The 22,482-nt window shown below is 40.4% G+C and overlaps 2 protein-coding genes across 2 annotated transcripts; both read right to left on the reverse strand.

Annotated features, from left to right (window-relative positions):
- Positions 1–663: 663 nt before the first annotated feature.
- Positions 664–13,163, reverse strand: limd2 (LIM domain containing 2). The gene is made up of 4 exons (XM_022739380.1): positions 12,983–13,163; positions 4,183–4,224; positions 3,774–3,910; positions 664–3,666 (listed from the first exon to the last, which is right to left on the reverse strand). The coding sequence occupies exons 1-4, from the start codon at positions 12,983–12,985 to the stop codon at positions 3,507–3,509; spliced, it is 342 nt and encodes a 113-aa protein (XP_022595101.1). The 5' UTR covers positions 12,986–13,163; the 3' UTR covers positions 664–3,506.
- A 1,559-nt stretch (positions 13,164–14,722) lies between these two features.
- Positions 14,723–22,468, reverse strand: ddx42 (DEAD-box helicase 42). Its single transcript, XM_022739371.1, has 18 exons — positions 22,418–22,468; positions 21,071–21,291; positions 20,782–20,932; positions 20,631–20,692; positions 20,144–20,180; positions 19,597–19,749; positions 19,348–19,452; positions 18,981–19,100; positions 18,698–18,874; positions 18,449–18,577; positions 18,239–18,338; positions 18,107–18,154; positions 17,910–18,007; positions 17,452–17,728; positions 17,009–17,235; positions 16,802–16,912; positions 16,544–16,672; positions 14,723–16,069 (listed from the first exon to the last, which is right to left on the reverse strand). The coding sequence occupies exons 2-18, from the start codon at positions 21,280–21,282 to the stop codon at positions 15,473–15,475; spliced, it is 2,733 nt and encodes a 910-aa protein (XP_022595092.1). The 5' UTR covers positions 21,283–21,291; positions 22,418–22,468; the 3' UTR covers positions 14,723–15,472.
- Between the last annotated feature and the right edge of the window lie 14 nt (positions 22,469–22,482).

Below are 22,482 nucleotides of genomic sequence, written 5' to 3' on the forward strand. Positions count from 1 at the left end.
GTCTTCCCACGAGAGCGCGCCCAATATTATTAAAGGGGCGGACCAGCAGTGACGTAGATCAGACTGATGCTGCATTCTAAACTGCCGGAAAATCGGAATTTCAGCCCTTCATCGGCTGTCTCTGCATCTAAACACAGCTTTTTGGCAGTTAGTCATAGTCAAGAAGCCCCTTTTAATCCCACTAATGGTGGAATGTATACAAGTAAATTTACTAACTGGATTTAAATGCAATTCTTCATTAGTGTATATATTACGTGAGTATTTTTCACTTTTTCTAAACTTCATTAGGCCTACATGTCACTAGTGGTGGATGAAGTATCCAGATAATTGGACAGATTAAGTAAAAGTGGCAATTATACAATAAATGAATATAAATACACCCTTAGAAGTAAAAGTCCGGAATGAAAAATGTTACTTCAATGAAAGTCCTCAAATACTGTGAGCGCAATGTACTTAAACTATTGAAGGAAAAAAATAGGGAATCGGAAAAATAGTCATAATTGATATTTTTGCAGAAAATGACCATTTCATTACTCAATAGTAATTTAATAATACAATAATTGAAATTTTTGGTGTCTTTGAGTGAAGGCGTTCAGTCATTAACCTCCCTGGTATTTAAGGATCTAGCCATCTTTACACAAATAACACACTGAAGTCAGTACATTAAATCAACACCAGCATTTTATTTTTTCTCCAAAAGCATGTAAAAAACAAAAAAGAAATGAAAGAAATGCACAAAATGATTGTGTGTATTGGCGCAGAAAGGGGGCGCTTACATTTTAAAATCTTCTATACCACAACTAAGTAATAGAGAGAAGGGAGAATGGAGGAGAAAGACTGCAAACACAGTCCAAGCGTCCTTTTGCTGTAAGGCCACCTCAATCCACACGTCAAGTCTGCAATACAGAATACATTTTCAACGATGCATACATTTAAAATGTCTCAATGACAACAGCATTGAAAAGTAAGTCCACATCAAGTTTAGCACAAAAATGAAATGACTCACAGATTTAACATTTAAAACGTTACACTGCAATCATTCACCTGAGCCTCTTGGCACCAGTGTAAAGTGTACCTTGTCTGCTCTGTTACACTTAGAAGTTGCAATTCACAGATTTTGCAGCTGTACCTTGGCGAACTGCTAACGGAGAATGACAAAGACAGCATTTCTAGATACAATACTCTTGATTTTAAAGCATTCTCAGGAATCCAGAGGACCGTTTTAAAATGAAAAAAAAGGAAAATATAAAATTTACAGTCACGCACAGTAGAATTTGAATTATTGTACATTATATGTGGATAAAAAGTGGTTAGATAGGAAAAATGGCTGCTGGTTGAATGAAGTATTTCTATGTTAAAGAGTGGGATTCGAGTAAGCAGGTCTGTTTTTGAAAAGGAATGATGAGGAGATTTCTTTGTAAAGATCTGTGCACTCAAAAGGTCTTGTTTGAAAAAGCAATACGATCAGCTATTTATTTCTAAGGCTTCTCTTTTAAAAAAGTAGCAAATATCCATCTGTTAAGTTTAGCTTTCTATTCTGCACAGCATGCTTAAATTCACAGTAAACCTTCAGTCACAAAAAGTACTTTGTGTCATTCAAGTGTCAGTCAAGTCTCAGTGGTATTCAGATATTTCCTAAAATTAGATATTTGAATGGCTTTAGACTCATTCGTCATATAGAATGAAATGCAGTTGTGGAAATCTTGCCTAACTGGATTCATTTCTCTTAGGTGGTGCAATTAAATAACATCAAAAGTGGCTGGAGTGCAGTAGCTGCACTGCAGACTGAGGCAACGCATTTAAAAACTTCAAATAAAGGCTTTGTTGAGAAGTTCTTGGGCAAAGTTATTTTTTTCATCTTTTCACGCTAGACACTACTGTCACACTTTCCCCAGCAGGGGGTGCTCCGCACTGGGTTTTGCATGCAACATGCAGGAGCACTAGGGGACCAATATTGTGACAACCCTCCATCAGCCACCTATGGTAAATTCAATAATAAGAAATAGGTCCAGGTGCTAAGATGTATTTAGCAAATAAGACATGAGATGAGAATAGGAAGGCATTTATTTAAAAAGGAAATCTGCCCACGCTTACTAGGTGGGACTTGGGGGGGAACGAATAATGATGGATGTTCAAGACACTATGATTCGATTGGATCTGTCTATGTCCCCATAAAAACTATCAAGTTATAAGAACACACTCAAATACAGCAGGAGGGAACTCATCACAAGACGCTAAGAACTGACAAGTGTGAAGTGAAGGGACAAAATTGTGTGGTGTCCTGCAAGGCTTAAGCTCTGTCCATCAACATCCTCATTTGTGGCACAGAACTATAACTGAAGTAATCAATTTAACCAGGTTTACAGCTCCGCTTAAATGTTTTAGAGAAGGATGTTTACAGGACGAGGCCTAAGTTTCCCTGTGATTATCAACATCTTGTCTGGTGATCATGTGTGGTCGCATGTGCAAGACAGTATGAGGAGGGGGAATGTTCACTAATCACAAACTATACCTCTATGTACAGATAGTATACAAAACACAACTTGAGAATTCCATTTAAATTTTGACCGTAAAAGCTCAAAGAGGATCAACCTATGCCATGACATCAATCAAATCCAAACTCAAACGCTTCTAAAAAAAACTTTAAAAAGTGATTCACTATGCATCAATGAGAAATAAAACCATTCACAACACAAAAGATCGATACAGTCATAAGATAAGGCTGTTAAGACCCAGTCATACCAACATGCAACGATAAGACTCAAACTGGTCGTCGAAATGAGAACAAACTGTGGGATGATGCGAACGATGAGAAAACCAAAGCAATCAAAAAACACGAGAGGTGAGCTGTTGCTGATGTGCGCGTTGTTTTACAGTACTCTGTACCCTGTTTGTTCCTCAAATATATGAAACCTGACCAACAGAAAAAATTGTCTCTGACAGCAAAGTCACAATACTGAGGACTATTATTTTGATTTGTGTCTTGCTAAAATCCTTGGGTGAAAATTGACCTGAGTGTATGCTCTACTGCAAATCATGGATGCGCTGTAACCCCTCTGATATGTTTGCCTGAGCATACAGTTCACATATTCCAAAAAGAAAGGGTGCAAATTTATTAAGAGAATAAAAGAGAAAAACATAACTAATTATTATTATTATTATTATTATAATACTCCCCATACCAGAGAAGGTTTTTGGTCACAATCAACTACCAATTCCAAATAGGAAATTGGAAAATAAAATTAGGAAAATACAGATATCAATAAAATCAAACCCAAACAATATCCCTAAAATTAATTTTTAATTGGTATGGATTAAGACTGGCCAGTCACTTCCTAGCTGTTTTGTGCATGTATCTGTTCTGATGGCATTTCAAAAGCAAGTGAGTGTGTGGGTGACTTAACAGAGGCCCAGCTTATGAGGCTTGTGTTCATTGTGATGTACTGGAGGTGTTAGGAGGAGGCAAAGGAAGAGGAAGGGCTGGGATGGGACACAGGGAGACATGATTATGCCGTCTTTGTTATATTGTCTGTCTCCTTGGACGCCCAGAGCTCTTTGTGCTGTTTGCGTCCGAAGCCCTCGTCGTAGTTGCCTTTGCTCTTGAACAGCTGTTGGAAATGGGGTTTGCAGTAAAATTCACCTTGAAGAGCTGCAAAGGTGCCAAGGCTGTCGGAAAAAGTGGAATTACACAGTTACATGCAAACCAAAAGGAGCCAGGAGAAGAAAAAAGTCAAGTAAAACACACATGGAAACGATGAACTGTATATAGTCACCTGAGTTTGGCGTTGCAGTGCTTGCAGCAGAAGCAGGCTGAATGGAAGACCAGGTTGTTGGCAACCAATCTCTCCATTGGGTAGACCGTCTTCTCACATGATGAGCAGACTTCCTTTTGAGTCTTAAAGCTGAAGGACTGAGCACATAAATATACAGATTTACTATCAGATACACAAACAGGAGGTGATGTAGACCTTGATCTTTAGCAACATGAAAGCTAGTTTTTACAAGAGACTCAAAACGCAAGACAGACTTCCTCTGCTCTCTTCTGAGATCAAAGGCTGATGAAAGTGAAGCGCGGCAAGAACAACACACACAGATGAACAGAGGAGCGTGAACAAGGGATATGAGAGAGAGAGAGACAGAGAGAGAGAGAGAAAGACACACACACAGACAATATATATTTACTTTAGATCGCTGGACAGGTTTCTCTTCAGTGCTTCTGGTGTCCTGGGAATGCATAGAAAAACACATAAGCAAATGTATTTCAATGTGTGTACAGACAGCTGTTATGCTCTAAAGTGAAACAACAAACATTGGGTGAAACCGATCAGATTACAAGCAACAGAAGAACTTCACAAGGATGCATTTTGTACTGTCCTCTTATTACCTTTACCAGTGTGTTAGTATTGTCAATCTGATCCCCCCCCCGCCCCCCTTCTATTCGCTCCATCTGTCTCTTTGCACCCCTGGGAGAGGATCAGGTGCCTTCTGTCTGGTCATGTGAGCCGAGCTGTGGGACACACTGCATGAAGCTGCCCTCAACATAGCAGAACAACTCAGAACCAGCTTTCCAGTTGAGAAACTTCACAAATCTCTAACTAAACAGTAGGAGATGTCTCAGTGAAACATCATGGCCGCCACCTATTCTGCCAGTCTTTATCTTTGAAATTACTGCATGTTTTTGCAGCTTTGTAATCCATGCATGTAATGAGGTATTTCTTCCACTCAACCCTACAATCAGGAGCAATTGTAGGTTTACTCTTTAATTTTCTGGCTGCCATTCAACACAGGTCACCACATTTCTCTGCACGCTGTACGTGTCGATGTTTTTGTCATATAATTGCGATTTGGTTGCCGTCGATGAACTGAAAGACTCCCGGGGCATTGAGAAGGTTAAGAGGACAGAGAAAAGCTTGCATGATCTCAAGCTGGAGGAAGATACACAGTAATAATGACAGTATCTGGCCTCTGGAGTATTGCAGCCGGTCCCCGGCAGCAACAAGCAGGGCCTCATCTTTAAGCAGGACTTACAGGTAGTTCAAGCGGATAATAAACAGACAGAGAGACATTCAGCCGCGTACACAGTGACTGCCATGGAAAAGCCAGTGTGCAGGGAAGAAGGGCAACCTCTGTTTAGGCAGGGGGAAAAGTCCACTGCAGACTCTGCTAAAACCCTGTTATGTAAGGCAGTTTGGCTGGAGCTGGAGAAAGGGGTGGATGAAGGGGGATTGTGGGGTTGCGACCAGACTTACGAAGAGAGGGAGAGCTTTGGCATCAGAGACAACTGCTGCATACTCTGTGACTTTCAAAATGTCTTGCTTTGTATGAATAAAAATAATCAAGTTGGCTGCCACAGTCATGGTAGCATGAGGTACTGTATGTGCATCCATGTCTCTCATAAAAACATTGACAAGATGACGTGAATTGAGATCAATAAGTATGTCGTGCTTACAAAAACTGCAACTGGGCTTGAAGAAAAGTGGCTAAAATACTAAAATGGTCAGGAAATTGGGGTAAAATCTTCCATCACAGTACAAGTAACATGCATGACATAATAATCAAACAGAAAAAAAGCAAATAAAAATCCAATATTGCATAAGTCTTTGTAACTTTCTCATGAAAAAAATACCAAGTATGGCCCAAATGTGGTTAATAAGAAGTACTGAAGTTAAGCATGCGGCCAGTTGCTCTTCAAAAAAATTCCATGCCATGACCAGTGCAAAATTTTCATTGAGCATTAACCACAAAACTCATGCGGACAAACAAGTCCTGCTCACGGCTGTGCAACATTGCTCTCAACCACATATATCCAGAGATATTAAAATCCTTGCTCCCACAATATAAACAATATGGGTTCACAAATTTATATCATCTTACTGTGTATGTATATATTGTCATTTCGCCTTTCCTTATCTGCACATTGTGAGCTCATCTAGAACAATTAGAGTGGCCTTCTTTGATAAGCAATCTACAACAGCACGAATGCTGCCTCTTGTGTTGTGATTTGCGTACTATTTTTGACTTTGTTGAGTGGTGCATTAAAGCAACAACAGAGTGGGATGAACAGTATGGGTGTTGTCTGCACTTACGAGAACCGGATGACATGCTTTAGAAATAATTGTCTCATTAAGTGAGGCCATGCAGCTTCCTGTAGATGCAATCAAATCTGTCTCCTCCTCATCCCTGGATCCTCTTGAGTTCAGTTAATGTTGCTGCTAACAGCTCACACTTTGCTGGTGGTGATCTAGCGGGCTGCAACCACTTCCTGTTGCTGCAGTTCAGCTGCTGAGAAACATGACTCAAAATTATTTAACACTGTTGAAAACTGTAGTTTGAATGTGTAAAGTTCGCCTGTAGAGAGGGTTTACCTCAGTGGGAGGCTGTAAGAGCATGATAATGAGGTCAACAAACTGCATTTGTACAGATGAAATCATGAAATCAACTTGGCCAAAAAAGGAAAACTGATCTGAGTGAAAGCACAGAACTGCCAATGTTTTTCTTGATAAAAAAAACAACGCTGTGAGATTAGTTACTATGTTAGGGGGTAGGCATGCATTCCAAACACACACACTGACACACACATACACAGGCATCCTGGAAGACTACAGATTAGCTTGTGCCATCTTGTCTTCTTTTACCTTATATGTACATGAGTCTCAAAAGCCACCAAACAGCACAAACATGGCAGGAAGTTGTTATGACACGTCTAGTTTCCTCTGTCTTACAGAGCCCCAGCAGCAGCAGCTCAACTCCTAACTGACTTCCATCCCAGTAAGTGACAGCTAACGACCACGTGGCCTGTATGAAAGCTTTAGAGTGCAGAGTGAATGAACTACTGGAGAACCATGATATTCAGAAACATACAACTCACAAATTACTAATTAGTCCACCTCTTGGAGTGGTGGGAAAAGAAAGGCCTCATGAGCACAGGACAAGGTGCTCAATGTAAAACACAAATACAGAAGGTCTGTTGTGCAAGTAATTAGCTCTGCTACACCCAACACTGTTTTAACTGTGAAGCGATTTGACATACCAGTGTGTGAGAAGCTAGAGCCAGCTGGAGAGTTGTATCTTACCAAACAAAGACCACTTTCACATGAGTGGGGAAATCCTTGCAACAGAGTTTCAACTCTTACCTCACAGCACCAATCCCTCACACTGAGTCCTCGCTTTGGTTTTAATCACACCTGCACATGCACGCCTGTGTGCCTTTTTTATGTTGCAATTACCCAGGAGCCTCTTTGTATATATTTGTATACATTTTTCTTTGTATTTGTTTATGAGGACTAGTTTTAGAAAGTACACTCATTTACTTTCTTTCCAAGGGTTCGATGAGAAAATCAATACCAATTTTTACATGACATTTTTACAAGCTATAAATAGGTCATTAGGGAGCTTTAAATGTGCTTGGTAGGTGGGTTTTATTACTCTTTGACAGTACCATGTCTAACCGGCTGCTGGTCACAAGAGGGATAGCAATCTTCTCATGTAACTCTTGGCAAAAAAGCAAACAAAGTACATTGAGCAAATGTCAAACTTTTCCTTTAAATACTTGCTACTGTGCAACTTCAACTGGACACTGAGGAAACACACATCCCATTTTTTTCCCCAGGGCACAGACCACCTATGTGACACAAGAGTTAAGCAACCCCCCTCAAGTCTAATCTTATTCTTTCAAAAAAAAAAAAAAAAAAAAAAAAATCAGGGAAGGATGTAATAGAATAATAAAATTTTGAGGATGTAGTTTACAAAAACATGCAACCTCAAAATATGTTTAAGTCATTCATTGTTAGGGAAGACAGCAAAACTACAAACCGCAAATTACAGTGCTTAGAGGAGATATCTGCTGATATAAATCACATTTAGACCAGCTACTCTGAAGAATAGCATTAAAGGGGGAACAAGTTCAAATTAGAAGAAGTATCTCCTCTTTATTATATTCTTTCCATCAGCACTATAAAGAAACCCTCCTTGCACTTGATCATCACTGAATACACACCGTGGTGCACGATTCACTGCAACAGGCCCCTAGAAGGGAAGGCAGGCGCTATGTTAACAAATGTCTTATGTCATTAATCCAAAACAGGGCTCACACTCTCTCATTTCTTATATTTAGAAATTGTTAAATCGTTTGGGACGGGGTGGGGGTGGGGGGGCTGAACAAATGTGAAGAACTTCATCCTTTAAACACATTAAAACAATGTTAATAAGCCTATCTATGAGTTGTCAAGCAGTTTGACGTTAAACTAATCATAACAAACAACATTTTCCAGTTCAGTACTTGCAATGTTAAGATTTTTTTTGCAGACACCATCTAACTGCGGATTGCATTTTCTTGACCTGCAAGGCATTGGCACTGATCCAACAACTAAAACTGCTGCCGCAGGGAAGATATATAGCCTGTTCTTGACAGCAACCTTCCATCAGTAACTCTGAACATGACAAGACCAAGCAAGTTATGTGGACAAGATGACTGATAAGAAAAAAAAAACAACCAAAAAAAAACACTCAAGTCTGGGGTTTGTACAAAAAAAAAAAAAAATCCCTGTGATGGAAAACTGAGTATTATCAGAACATGAGGTTTGGGGAACTGATGAAAGCAGGACCAAACTGTCTGATGGAGGTTCACCAGTCTGCAGAGTAATCACATCTGGGAGTGTGTTGGGGTGTTTGGTCAGCCACTACTTCTCTTCCCTTTTTGAACTTCCTGCATGCAATGGGAACATGACGGGGCATTCTGCCGTTTGAAGAAAAAGGGTTTTGAATGTCTGCATGTCTCTTTAGTGCACTGACAGACACTTGTTTTTTCACTTCCTGTCTGTGGTGGCTGTTGAGGTCCAGATAAAACTTCTTAAAGACTTAACCAAACATGCAGCTGCTCAATGAATGTAGGATGACAAGCACTCAAAGACTGGCCATCTTGAAAAAGGTGGAGAAATTAGAGCTGCAATTACAGATTTTTTTTAATGTTCTCAATTAATGGACAAATCATTTCGTTATAAAATGTGAAAACTAGCGATAAATGCCTGGTATAATTTCCCGAAGCACAAGATAACATCTTCAAATGTCTTGATTTATCTGACCAACAGTCCAAAACCAGAAGATATTCAGTTAACAGTGATATGAAAAGCAACAAATCCTTACATTGGAAAGTAGCAGCCAGGGAATGATTGGCAGATTTGTTTCAAAAAAAAAAAAAAAAAAGATAAAATAACAACTGTTTATTTAACTAAATCAATTAATTACCTCATTGTTTCAGCTCTACAAACAGTATTTATGAAGTTTTCTTTGTGGTTCTGTTGATTCAAAGAAGAACTAAAGCTTTTCGTTGTGCCATGCATCATTTGCATGTATCTTTTCTGAGAAGCAGGCTTTCCTTTCACATGGAAAAAAAAGTGAGATTTCACTTTCAAATAGTAGACAGCAACTTTTGCTCACTTGACCTAAGGTTCAGAACTGTAATGTCTTTCTAATCATGTTAAAAAAAAAAAAGAAAAGAAAAAGGCCTCAGTGTTTCCTTTGTCACTCCATTGAAGAAGCTGCCTCGGAGCACAATTAAAATCACTTAAATCCTCTCATAATTGTGTCAGAGATCTCTACCGGGCTAAAACATGGTCCTGGACTATCTTTTATTCATAAAATCAGATAATAATGATGAAATCATAAATCAAAGCCAACAACAAAGCACAGTGTCTCTTACTGATGCTACATCTCTCATTTTTGTCCTGTGCTCCTGAACCAAATGGGGGTCAAGTCTGTGATGTTCGTGGTTGGTAGCAGCTGGTCTGTTTATATTTTCCTCTTAAAACTGCAGAAAAAGAAGAACAAAACAAGCGGCAGCCTGTTAAAGAATGTGTCGAGGACCTGGAATCTGTGTTGACTTGACAAAAGCGAGAGGCCACTCGCTGCCGCATGCAACCTCTCTGAAAGGTTTTGAAGATACAGCCTCAAGTGTTACCATTGATCAGATGTTATCATGGACTGGTGAAGAAGAAATATTTCACAACCAAATTCTCCCTCAGGACTGGAATTCAAGACAACATGCCCTATCCTGTCTTGAAAAAAAAAAAAAAAACTCGTATGCAAATGTCTGCTTTGCCATCACAGCAAATTTCCATCACACACTCAAGGCTTCTTAACTGCGGATGGAGACAGTCGCCTGGGACAATGACACAATGACCATTTTTCCACATAAGGCCTCTTAAGTAGTAATTTCCCAAAAATTAAATATGGATCTCTTGAGTTTCAGTGCACAAATTTCCCGAAGAGCTCAACAGACTTCAGAATGTGACTTGTTGGATGTCTGCTGCTGACTGATGCTGTGGGAAACACAAAACTGTTTCTAAGCAGTCTGCCCTGTGGTAAACCAGATAACCTACATTAAAGACATCTGAGACACAGAGAAATGTGAGTTGTTTAAATCAAAAGTACATTTACTACTGAAAAGAGTTACACAGAGCTACAAATGGCACTTAGAGGAGTTTTGACAGCACTGAAAAGAAAGAAAATAAAAAATAAAGAAAAGATATGATCACAATGTCACAGAGTTTCTTATCTTCCTCTGCAGCAATTTACTGAAAATTGGCTTTTGTCATCTCACTGTCACTGATTTATTGTTGTACTGGCTAAAACATCTATTACAAACAATCTGTCTGAGATCTGATTTAAGGAATGTGTTAAGTCTTTGCCTCCAATGTCTGAGCCATAATACTTCCGTACAGGTTTATAGAGTCTAAAGTGACATTTGTATTCCCCAGAGGAGAAGAAAAAAGAGGCAAACTATAAAAGATATCTTTTTTTTTTTTCATAAAATCAACAGTTGAATGGTTTAAAAGGATGCATGCATGTACTGTGAAAAATATTGACCTCTTCTTCAGATTAACTGATTTGACTTGCAAAACTGCAACGTCCATGTGCAGCACACATCATTAAATATGAAGACATAGCGAGCAATCTGCAAAAGTATGACTCACGTTCCTTAAAATCCCACTATTAAATCACACTGAAAAACAATGTCCAACCCTTTTCAAGGCCTGAAAAAAAAGGTTCTATGTTCCTTGCTTCACACAACCACCCTCATTATGTTCCTCATTTTCAAAGCCATCTATAACTCTAACACAATAAATGATTGGAAATGGGAAATAATTGAACAGGTATGCTGCTAGTTAAAACATTTTTTCTAACCACTTTTGCCTGCAGCTCTATGGCTTGGACCTGCTGGTGACCCATTTAATACTGTTCTGAACATCTGACAGCAAGCAAACACCCTCCTTTCCCAACATATGGCACTTCTGACATGCCCAACAAATCAGGTTGTCGTGCCGTTAATGGTAATTGTTTGACTGATGAGCACATGGTCAAACAATATAAATGTTATTAGTCCAGCTTTGTGTAATGTGCTTTGTTTAAATCCGCATTATTTATTTATTTTTGGACAAACAAGTCAGTCAAATTGCAACAACAGCCTCTCAAATCCCACAGCATACTGATGTAAATCAGCCAACTGAGCAGGGTGTCAATCTGTACCGTCAACTCTGACTGAAATTACAGTCAAGGAGTCCACTGACAAGCAGGAAATGAAACTGACCATATACTTACTTAAGCCTTGTCGCCATATGCCAGGGTTATAATAACAGACTGCTGTGGATGTGGTGCCCTGGACGGATAAAAAGTGGTTTTACCAGACCACAGAGCAGCTTGTAAACTACTTGACAAAACAAACACAGGCAAGAAATTTGTATAAAGGGTAAAATGCATGTTTTCTTCCACCTGCTGTAGACTCTCATCTAATGCTGAAAATCCAGTCGTTCATCCAGTCAGGAATTAGTCATCTGACAATGACAGCAGCTGTAAGCTGCCGTGGATATTTAATGGACCATTTAGTTTCAAGTTTAAATGAGTGTGGTTACATGCAAGCTACTTTTGGAGAAACCAAGACCTATTGTGGCAGGTAAATACTTCATCCAGGTTTCTGATCATTATCCATTGGTACATAAAATGACTGAGCAGCTGAGATGTTGAGGAGGAATCATGACACACTTGAACAGACAAGATCAGAAACCTGGATTGTCACGATCATGTACACAAGGATATGAATAACCAGGTTTTTCATACTACCTGTAAATATGATATCCCAAAATACATCAACACTGGGGTAAGACTCAAAACTAGGACATTGAGTAGCATGCAAACATACTAAAGGAGATCAATATAGGAATATCTTTTGATCAGAGTGTACCATAAACTTCCCACCTCTATTGTAATAATCGTACTGTTGATTACATTCAGCAGTCTTTAAAAGTTTCTTCTGCTTTTATATTATTGTTTATTTGCTAAATTATAATAGTTTAGGTTTCTACAGTTAAATCATTTGCAAATTCTTTTTACAAAATACCTGGCTGTGTGGACTTGATTTACTACATATACCACATAACAGGCCAGCGGTAATCCTCATCTACAAATACACACATTTATCTGCTATGCCTGCTAACTGCTGCTCAAACAAAACAAAAAACGCCACATAAAATTAAACCACAAATGAATTTACAAAACTAATATGGAGGGAATTTTAAATGGACCGTCAGTACGAAAGATAGATATTCAAACTAGCACGGATAATGTGAGTTAAATGTATTATTCAATACGTTTAAATCACATAGTTTTGTTAATATTAATTAGCCATCAAGCTAGCTAACTAATAAACGTTAGAACAACCAGCACACTGCTAGCATTTTGAGGAACACGATGGCGGGCGATTGAATATCCTTTAAATAAACAAAATCTCCTCTGATGCCTAAATACTGCATTTAAATCCAAGATTAATGCCGTGGCTTACACAACAAAACCGACTCCTGGTTAGCTAAACCTTGGCGAGTGGACAGACATCATCACCTCACCTCATCTCACAAAAAAAAGAGGAGCCGGGAGGAGAGCAGCGGAGGGAGGGGAGGCTGCAGACACACAACAGCCGAGCAAAAGCACTCACCATCTGCGCTTCTTGTCTGCGACACACTGGCTGAAAAACGCAGAGTCTGTTCACTCAGTGGCTGGACGTAGATATCGGCCCTCTCATCCACTTTTCTGGGAGGCTTTGTTGCGGACGCTGGCCCCGGTGCCGGTGAGTTTCTACCCTCTGCTTCGCCCCTGATCTCGGTTTTCAACAGAACGTTTTTTTCTTCGGCAGGATGTCGCACGCTATTGGTTCTCATCTGCTCCCGATGCATTCAAGGGTTGTCGGATAAATCAGTACTACGTCTAGAACAAGAATGACACTTTCAAGCTTTTACGTAAATAGTATCCTTCTACACTAACTTTATTTAAAGAGATTCAAAGGGTAGGTTCACGATTTCTATAGTCTGTCCTAAAACAGTAGTCAGGTGCTGACAATGAAACAACGAACGTTATGCTTGATGTAATCATTCCTCCTGTTCATACGTTAAGAGATCACTTTGGCTTTCATTGTAGATGATGATGGATAAAATCCACAGTCCTTGAGCAAAAAATGTATTCAGAAGTTTATCTGAAGCTAATATGGGGCTTTAGCCATTCAAATTAATCAAATATATTCTTCCAAAGTTAAAGTGTTTTAGAACAAAATTCCCTCTTTATGGAATTATCAATGTGCTGGAGCTCAAAAACACATTTGCAGGAAACATAAAGGTGTGACTCTTGTACTAAAACAGCTTTAACTGTGGAAGATGCCCACTTGATTTGTGTAACTCAGACTGCTGAATTCTCATCGTAGCTTCACATAATCTTTTGAATGTATTTTTGCAAAGCACTTGATTTTGTACCCCATCACTTAAACTGAAAGTGCATTAGAAAGGAATCTTTAAATGGCCAGAATGACTACAGCAAGCACCTTTGACAAGAAGTAAATATACTCCCTGCAGCAAACAGCAGACATTTAAAAAAAAAGCCTTTCCTCAAATGTTAATTCACGGTTACTTTTTATTTCATGAACTTAAAAAAAGAAATTAAACCAATTGTGGCATATGCACAAGTTTGGACACCCGACTAAGTCAGTACTAAGTAGGGTGCCTTGTAAGGCATGTTTAAGATCAACCCACCGAATCTCAGTGATGTTCAGGAAAGTCTTTATAGGCTTTTTATCAATCAACTTTTAACTTATAATGTCTCAGGTTCAGCTCAGGGGACTGTCAGGGTCATTCCAAAAGCTTCAGCTTGTTACTTGAGGTAGCACATGGTGGATTTTGAGATCTGCTTTTGGACCATTCTCTTGTTGTAGAAGCCAGCCTGTTTGCAGTTTCACTTTCTTGACTGACTTTTGGATCCAGAATATGCTGATATTTAGTGCAATCAAGTTTTCCACATCCACATGTCTTCTGCAACTGGCTGCAACACAGCCACAAAGCAAAAATATGTCTTGTCATGACACTAGAGTTCACTACCCTCCACTGGTCACAGTGAGACACTATAACACTGCGTTGTATTTGTGAAGACACTGATACATCTACATCTATATTGAAAGCTCATTAATGGTGTATTGATTACAGCCAACAACAGGTACAACTATTGTTAAAAACCGTGCTATTCAGACAAGACAGTCCCAGTGCATTTTTAAAGCAGTCAGCATGTCTGTTGTTCTGCCTCATGAATTTCATGTAGACTTATAAACAATATCAAAGGCTGAAGTGAGAGCAACACCTGTACATTTGTTTTCAGTGGGCGGCACAGATTGATCGTCATAGAAAACATACAAAAATAGATGCCAAAGGAGTCTTTTTAATCAAAACTTCACATTTTCCATTTGTGAATGAACACTTGAAATCCCTCTCTCAAACAAACAAATGCATCTTCCTGAAAAACATTTCAAAAGCATAAGACAGACTAAATGCCAAGCGAAGGCACTTCACTAAAACTTGAATACAAGACACAAAAAGAGCTATACAGTTTTTGACATGTACTTGTGTGACTGTGAATCATCACTGAGCGCCTTCAAAGATGCAAAGAGTTTTCAGAGTTAGCTTTGTAGATGAACAAAAAGCAAACACACAAACACACTTGGCAAAGATCCGTTAGGAAAAGATAAATGCGTCAGGTTTGCAAGCACAAAAGCATGTTAGGAGCTCAGTGAGTAGAAACAAGACAACAACCAACACATCCTAACTTTGAATTGTTTACTGACAATAAAGATTCATTAAAGCTCTATTGCTTGATCCTATTGACTTACAATAACAACAGTCTTAATGGTGTATGTACAGTGGCTGTCTCTGAGCTGCTTTTGTTGACCTGTCTGACACACTCTGTTGAGCTCTGACCAAATCATGAGTTCTGAGCCAAGATGACAGTAGCGTCAATACACTTCCCATTTATTTAGAGTCCACAAACCCCCCCCCTCCATCCCTGTGCTTGTATCACTCTCTGATATGCTCTGCTATCTGCCTACACAGACAAGTTTGTCATGGAGCAGTTGGTTGCACATATTATTCTACTGATGTGTTTATTTTTTTCTTTAGTTGTCCCACCTGCTCTTTCTACGTTTTGGTGGTTCAGGAACAGCAAAGCTATCATCTCCTCTGTCCCTCCCCTCCCCACTCCCCCTGTCTCCCCCATCCCTGTCACTCCTTCGATCATCTCTGTCCCTCCTGCTTCCATCTCCATTGCGACTGTCGCCGTGGCGGCTGCTGCTGTAGCGATCCCGTTCCCCGTGGCGGTCGCGGTCCCTGTCTCCATGGCGATCTCGTTCACTGTAGCGGTCCTCACCGCTGTGCCGGTCGCTCCTGTCACTGTGGCGGTGGTAACTGTCCCCATGCCTCCCCCGGTCATCGCCATGTCTGTCCCGTGAGCTGTCTCTCTGTGAGGGAGGTGCAGGCGGAGGGTAGCTGTGCTGTGAACTGGTTTGACTGGTGGGCACTGAGCTCAGGGAGCCGGCGCTGGTGAAGCTGGACATTGACAAGGTGGCAGAGTGGGACCTCTCTGAGCCATTGGCAGCCTCTGTCGGCACTGAGCTCAGACTGCCGGCACTCGTCCAGCCTGACGAGCTGTTAGACTTGGTGCTGAGCTTAGGAGGGCCGCTGGATGCGGCCACAAAGTGGCTCTTATACTGAGCCTAGAAGAAGAGGAAAAGGAAACATTGAGAAGAAGAGATTAGCTGCCTGGAGGCAAAACAAGGTGTGATGAAACTTCAAAGTCAGGATTTTACTGTCTCATAACATAAAATGACCAAAATATATCTGCAAGGTGGAGATAGGACTGTTAATCCTCCTGGCCAGGTTTTAAATTTTTACATTTGAAAAGTCACTTTGCTGCCGTTTGGAAAAGACATCATTCTTAACCAATTCATCTTCTAATTTTTTTTTTTAATAATCTGCTTCAAGTGCAGTATTTACAACTGGCTAAAAGAAATATTAAGTTAATGTATAAATTAATGGTGTTTAAAAAAAAAAGAAGAGAGAATAACTTACAGCACACATACAAAGTCTATCATCAGTAGAATGTAAGAGAGCAGAATCGAAAATATACACAGTATGAAATTGTATCAAATAACTGCATCATACACTTGGTGGCAAAGAGAGAATTCTACCTGGAAGGCTTGTTTCATTGCGGACATGCGGTCTCCCATCGCCCCAGTAGCTGGTTTGCTGTAGCCCTCATAGCTACAAGTGGAAGACAACAAGCTGCTGCTGCTGCTGCTGCTGCTGCTGGTGCGATCCTGCCAACACAACAGAGCGTTACTCATCTCTCTCTGAATTTCTTCTCTGTTTTGTTCATTATTTTAAAGCACGTAGTAATCATTATGATCATGAAGAGCAGATTGACAGTCTAGTAATCAGTAACTCACAGAACTTTCAGCCCCCAGGCCTGGTCTCTCGCGGTAACCCAGACCACCTCCACCAATATTCAGCTTCTTTCCTTTACCACCCTTGAATCTGGATTTCCTAAACCATGGATTCTGAGAAAAAAAAAACATGAAGAGAGAAAAAGTTAAACTCCCATCCAGAAAGCAAAATGTTTAGACTGGTTGCTATAAACCTTTTCTGATTCTCACCTGCATGGCCAAATCCATCAGTTCTTTAGAAACAGATTGATTAGCTCCTTCCAGATTTCTCACAAGGTCTCCAGCGAATGTAGTGTCTTTGTTGGTGAGCAGAGTGTAAGCTACGCCCTTCTCTCCAGCACGGCCGGTTCGACCGATCCTGTGAGTGTGTGTGTCAATGTCTCGTGCCACGTCGTAGTTCACCACTGTGCGAATGGACGGGATGTCCAGACCACGAGCTGGGGAAAAATAAAAACAGCTTATAGCTTATACTATAAGCTTTGTTCCAAAGTTCCAGATATACCGTAGACTTAACTGTTCCTTCACAGAGCAAATGTTTGAAATGAGACACAAACAGGTTCATGTGGACGTTCAAACATAAACTGACAAAGACGGAAGGATATGGAATGTAGAAAACCTCTCCCATCTCCATCACCGCCTTGTTTTGTACTCACCAGCTACATCAGTAGCAACCAGAACGGGCAAATTCTTCTTCTTAAAGTCACTAATGACCTTGTTCCTCTCACTCTGGTCCATATCTCCATGCAGGAGCCCAATGCTGTAGCCCTCCTGCGTCAGATTAGTGGCCAGTTCTTCACAATTTGCCTTCTTGGTGACGAAGATGAGGACAGAGCCAGAAGAGGTGAACTCGACCAGCCGCCGGGTCAGCCAGGCCCATTTATCCGTCCCACTGGGCAGCAACTCCACGACCTGGGTCACATCCTCATTGGCCTGGCCAAGAGAGGAAACGTACAGGACATTAGAACAATTTAAGTGTATTTGAAAATTCTGTGTTCTTGAATTCATAATTCCACATATTTTGCGACTTTGAGAACATATTAGTCTCCTTGTGTAGCTCCAGTTCTAAATGTAAAAGCTGATTTTGTGTTGACTGCTGTGTGATGCCATATACCTCTCCAATGTCTCCCTGCACCACACGGATAGGGTCTATCAAGATGTCTCTGGCCAGCCTCTCTATCTTCTTTCGAAAAGTGGCACTGAACAGAAGAGCTGTGAAGGAAATCATACGAAACGTTTTAAAAAACGTTCTGAAGCCTCGCAACTTATGACAATGAAAAATTGTCTTAATACTTAAGGAAACCCACTCACTCTGTCTGTCTGGGCGGACATGGCTAGCGATAGATCTAACCTGATATTCTGAAAGGGAAAAGACAAATAAGCTGCAGTGCATAAAACATGTTTAACATCGTCTTTGTGACAGAACTGATCATTCCAACCCACCAAAGCCCATATCAAACATGCGATCTGCCTCATCAAACACCAGGTATGTCACTCTCTGCAGGGACGTGGCCTTCTTTTTCACATGGTCAATCAGACGACCCTGTGCAAACACACATTAGCAGTAAACCTTTTGTTTGTTGCAGCAGTGGAATGTGAATATTCTTCACAGGAGCAAGGTAAAAGACAAAAGTTGGTAGTCCCTTCTCTTACCGGAGTGCACACCACGATCTCTGCCCCCTCCTGCAGAGCCTTGGCCTGCTCCCACATGCTGCCTCCTCCATAAACTGCCACAGAACGCAATGAGTAGGCTTTCCCAAAGCGCTTACATTCCGCATGGATCTGGTGAACATTTAAAGGGACACACGTTAGTGCACCAACAAAGTGTTATTGTTAATACGGCAGCAGATAACCTCTTATTAACCTCATGTAAACTTACTCAAATCTCTTCCCATTTCTTACCTGCTGACAAAGCTCTCTGGTGGGACACACGATAACTGCGATGGGCCCCTCTCCTGCCTCCAACTCCTTTTGGTCCATGATATGAACAAGCATTGGCCAGATAAAAGCTGCAGTTTTGCCACTGCCAGTTTTTGCAATCCCAATCATGTCACGTCCGGACAGAGCTATAGGCACACCCTACACCAAAGATTCAGCACAAAAACAACAAAAAGTCTAAATCACCATTAAAAAAAACATTTAATACTGATTTATGTTGCTACCTTAAGATACACTTGCACTATACCTGGCACTGAATAGGTGTGGGTTGAGTGTACTCAGACTTGCGGATTTGATGCATTAGCTGCTCATCAAAGCTGAAGTGGGCAAAGCTGGTACAAGGTTTTGGAGGGGCAGCACCAGATACCTGAGGAAGAATAAAATAAGCAGGAAAAACACATTAATAACAATGATGATGAAGAGCACAACAGTTTATCTTGTCATCTGTACTGGTTGTATTATATGTGAACAGTTTTATTCTATAGGCCACAGGTGCCTTTAATAAACTATTTTTATTATTATCATCATCAAGAGTAATAACTGTCACATGTATGTCACTTCAGCAATGTAACATATATATATACTAACGTGCATGAAGTGAATCATGGTCTTACCCGCAAGTTCAGTTTCTGCCTTAACTCCAACACTTGAGTTCCAGTCAGGTTGCTGAGCTCCTCGTGCTCATTGTAGAAGTTTTTCTCAAAGGGTGAGTAATCAATCTATGAAAGAAGACAAAACAGGTTGCAATAATCACAACAAAATAGTTCATATAACACGTGATAAATACAGTATATAACATGCTGATCCATATTTGAGACAACACTTTTGAACCGTCTGTGTTTAATCAGCATTGTCAGCTGTACCTCAGAGTGGTCGATAGGAGGAAGCGGCATGATGATTTTCTTGGTGGCAGCGGCGATTGGGTTCCCGTCACTGTCATAGTCAATGTTCTCCTCCTCTTCCTCCTGAGTCAGGCCGGCTGTGGGATTCTCTGCCATGTAGCGGAAGTAGGCTTCCTGCAGAGAGCATAGCACTTCATGTGAAAAATTGAGCCAGACTGCTGCTTACCACAGCATCCAGGCACCAAGACCAAAGAGACTCACTGTATACCTGAAGACACATTCAGCTTTGTAACAAAAGGATAAATTACTGTTCACAATCTGATATCAACTATTCCATCACTTGCTGACATAAATTAACAATTAAACATGCTTTTTCCACACTTTCTAAAACAACAAGAATAAGCTACACAAGAAAAATGTCTCCATCGTGATGACCCTAAATATGGAACCTGCATGGTCAGACAGAAGGGAAGACTTTATGAGAATAGAGAGGGGAGAGGAATGTTTGGTCTGGACATCTCTCTGATCAGCAATGTAGTGGATTAAAAACTTTGGAGGGCTCACTCACTTGTTCATCTTCTTCTTCAATGTCATCACGAATACCCCTGAAATGACAAGCGGAGAAAAAAAACTTCCCTGCGGCTCGTTCATACACTCAAGACAGCCCACACCCCACTATGACTAAGGTCACTTTGCTTACCTGATGATATCTAGTACTAATATCTATTATCAGCAAAAACACAGTTGTATGTGCCATTCTTTGTGCCAGTAACTGGAAACACTAAAGATGTAATTTCTGCATTAAGCCAATTGATAATGGTAATTTATCACCTTTGCAAAAGCAGTGAATAGTACAGGAGTTTAAAAAAAAACAAAAAAAAAAAACAGTATGAATATCCCAAATTAGTGGGCTTCTAGTTTTGCTCACAACATTTTAATTCAGTTGTGGGCAATCTTTTTTTTCCTTCTGGCCAAATTTCAATTTAAACACCTACGTAAAGGACATTAGAAGTGACTAAAAAAAAAAAAAATCAAACAAATTAAAAATAACTTACTTGGCTGACTTTTTCTCCTTTTCCTTTTCCTCTAGTTTCCTCATATCCTTAGCTGCTTGGTTCTGAGAGAAAATTTTTTTTTTAATAGAAAACAGCAGATTATGCATTTGGAAATATAAACTGTGCAAAGTTTGTGCAATTCTCTTCTCACCTCAACCTCCGCCATGAAGGCATCCAGTGGGTCATCCTCACTGTCTGAGCCGCCACCAGACTGCATCTGCTGCCGTGTGGGTGAATTCTCTGCAGGAATGTATGGCAGATCCACATTGCTGCTGGACTCCTCTTCATCATCTTCAAAATACCTTGTTGAAAATGACAAAGATGCAGTTTTATATTCATTCAATACCACAAATCACATTACACACTGATACGTTTCCTTAGGGTTGAACTAAACCTATGTATAAATGCATGGATGTGTATGGGAGAGATGTAATACTCACGCATTTTCCTCATCAAAGTTAGCCCTTTTTGTCCCAATTTTGTAGAACGATGGGAGCTGCTGGTTCTTCCCATATCCCGCACCTGATCCGGTGGCGCCGAATGATGTGTGGGATTTTTGAGGAAGTTGAGGTTCCTCTTTTTTTCCTGCAAGAGAAAATCCTCCAAACCCAAACCCTCGCTTCACACCTGGACCACCTTTGCTCCAGTTCATGACTGTGTTCTGTAAACAAGAGGGAAAACAAGTCTTTAAAGTGTCAAAATCCCTTTGTAATTACCCCAAATCTCATTTAAAAAAATGTGATGCATGTGATAAGACCAACTGTTAGTCTTAAAACCAAGTAGTAATGAGTAGCCCTGATGGCCATTCACTTCTCTAGTGAAATCGTTTTTTGGTTAGTTCATTTTAAAATAAACAAACTAACGGAAGTTACCAATGTAAGGGACACGGATCCTTGATGACTGGCAGTCATGCGAGAATATTCTGAGAGGGTGGGTATGGGCGACCAAGCGGTATTAAAAGTGGGGACGTGCAGGTAACTTACATTCCACTTTGTTTACTGAAGGCCTGACAATGGCTAAAAACGACAACGCATATCTGTTTATTTGCATATAAAGTGGGGAAGTGAGATCCGATCACAAGTGGTCAATCATGTGGAGAGGCATTTAACTGACGTACTTAGAGCTGACCACTTGTGATCGGATCACTGAAGACGCATGTTAATGCCAGGTCTGAACAGGGTGTTAGATACTTCGCTTTTATTGACGGGGACTCCTCCGCAGTAACGTTATCTTAACCAGCATCAGCTAAGTAAACAAAATATAGCGACGTATCTACGTAGCTGTGCAGGTTAAACATAAGACGAATATTGCCATAAATACTCGCAATTCGTAAGACACTTTCATTAATGTCCATTGAGGCACGTATGTCTGCCAGAAAGCAATACTATAATTATCAGGCATATTTTCCATGGGGTTCCCTAGGAGAGGACGGTATCAGGCTGAGAAACTGACCTCAAGGCGTTAACATGAAGCTAGTTAGCTATTTACAAAATACGACCGTACAAAGCAGGTTTTTTAGGATTTAGCTGCTGGTCCATGGCAGTTACTTTGCATTACAGCAATTTCATAATATATTAACACAAGCTATGATTTTTGTATACCTAACGCTAGCATTAGCTCAAGGCCGCAAAATGAGGCCGAGGTAGGTGCGAGGCTAGGGTCGAAACTTGGTCGTGAATGTGGCTTAGATAGGGTGCGTTTTATAACCCTGAGGAGTACACCACAACATTTTTCGTTGACTGATTGTATGGATAATTTTGTAAAGGTGGCCAACAGTGAGTATTTACCTGTTTGTGGCGACAGTAAAAGCTCCTGTCTGTGTTGTCATTAGAAGAAGCGATGCCTACGTCAT

This window comes from Seriola dumerili, unplaced genomic scaffold, assembly GCF_002260705.1.
Source record: "Seriola dumerili isolate Sdu_G_001 unplaced genomic scaffold, Sdu_1.0 BDQW01000044.1, whole genome shotgun sequence".
Classification (NCBI taxonomy): Eukaryota; Metazoa; Chordata; class Actinopteri; order Carangiformes; family Carangidae; genus Seriola; species Seriola dumerili.

Bases quoted from the DNA above. Each gene is read 5' to 3' on its own strand.
- ddx42 (XM_022739371.1), bottom strand. From the start codon at position 21,282: ATGAACTGGAGCAAAGGTGGTCCAGGTGTGAAGCGAGGGTTTGGGTTT. The intron at 18,578-18,697 runs GTAAGAAATGGG...AATGTTCACCAG, and splicing joins CCAGAGAGCTTTGTCAGCAG to ATCCATGCGGAATGTAAGCG. The intron at 18,339-18,448 runs GTAAGAGAAGGG...GTGTTTGCACAG, and splicing joins AGATCGTGGTGTGCACTCCG to GGTCGTCTGATTGACCATGT.
- limd2 (XM_022739380.1), bottom strand. The intron at 3,911-4,182 runs GTAAATATATAT...TTATGTGCTCAG, and splicing joins AACCTGTCCAGCGATCTAAA to TCCTTCAGCTTTAAGACTCA. The intron at 3,667-3,773 runs GTGACTATATAC...TTTTTCCGACAG, and splicing joins CACTGCAACGCCAAACTCAG to CCTTGGCACCTTTGCAGCTC.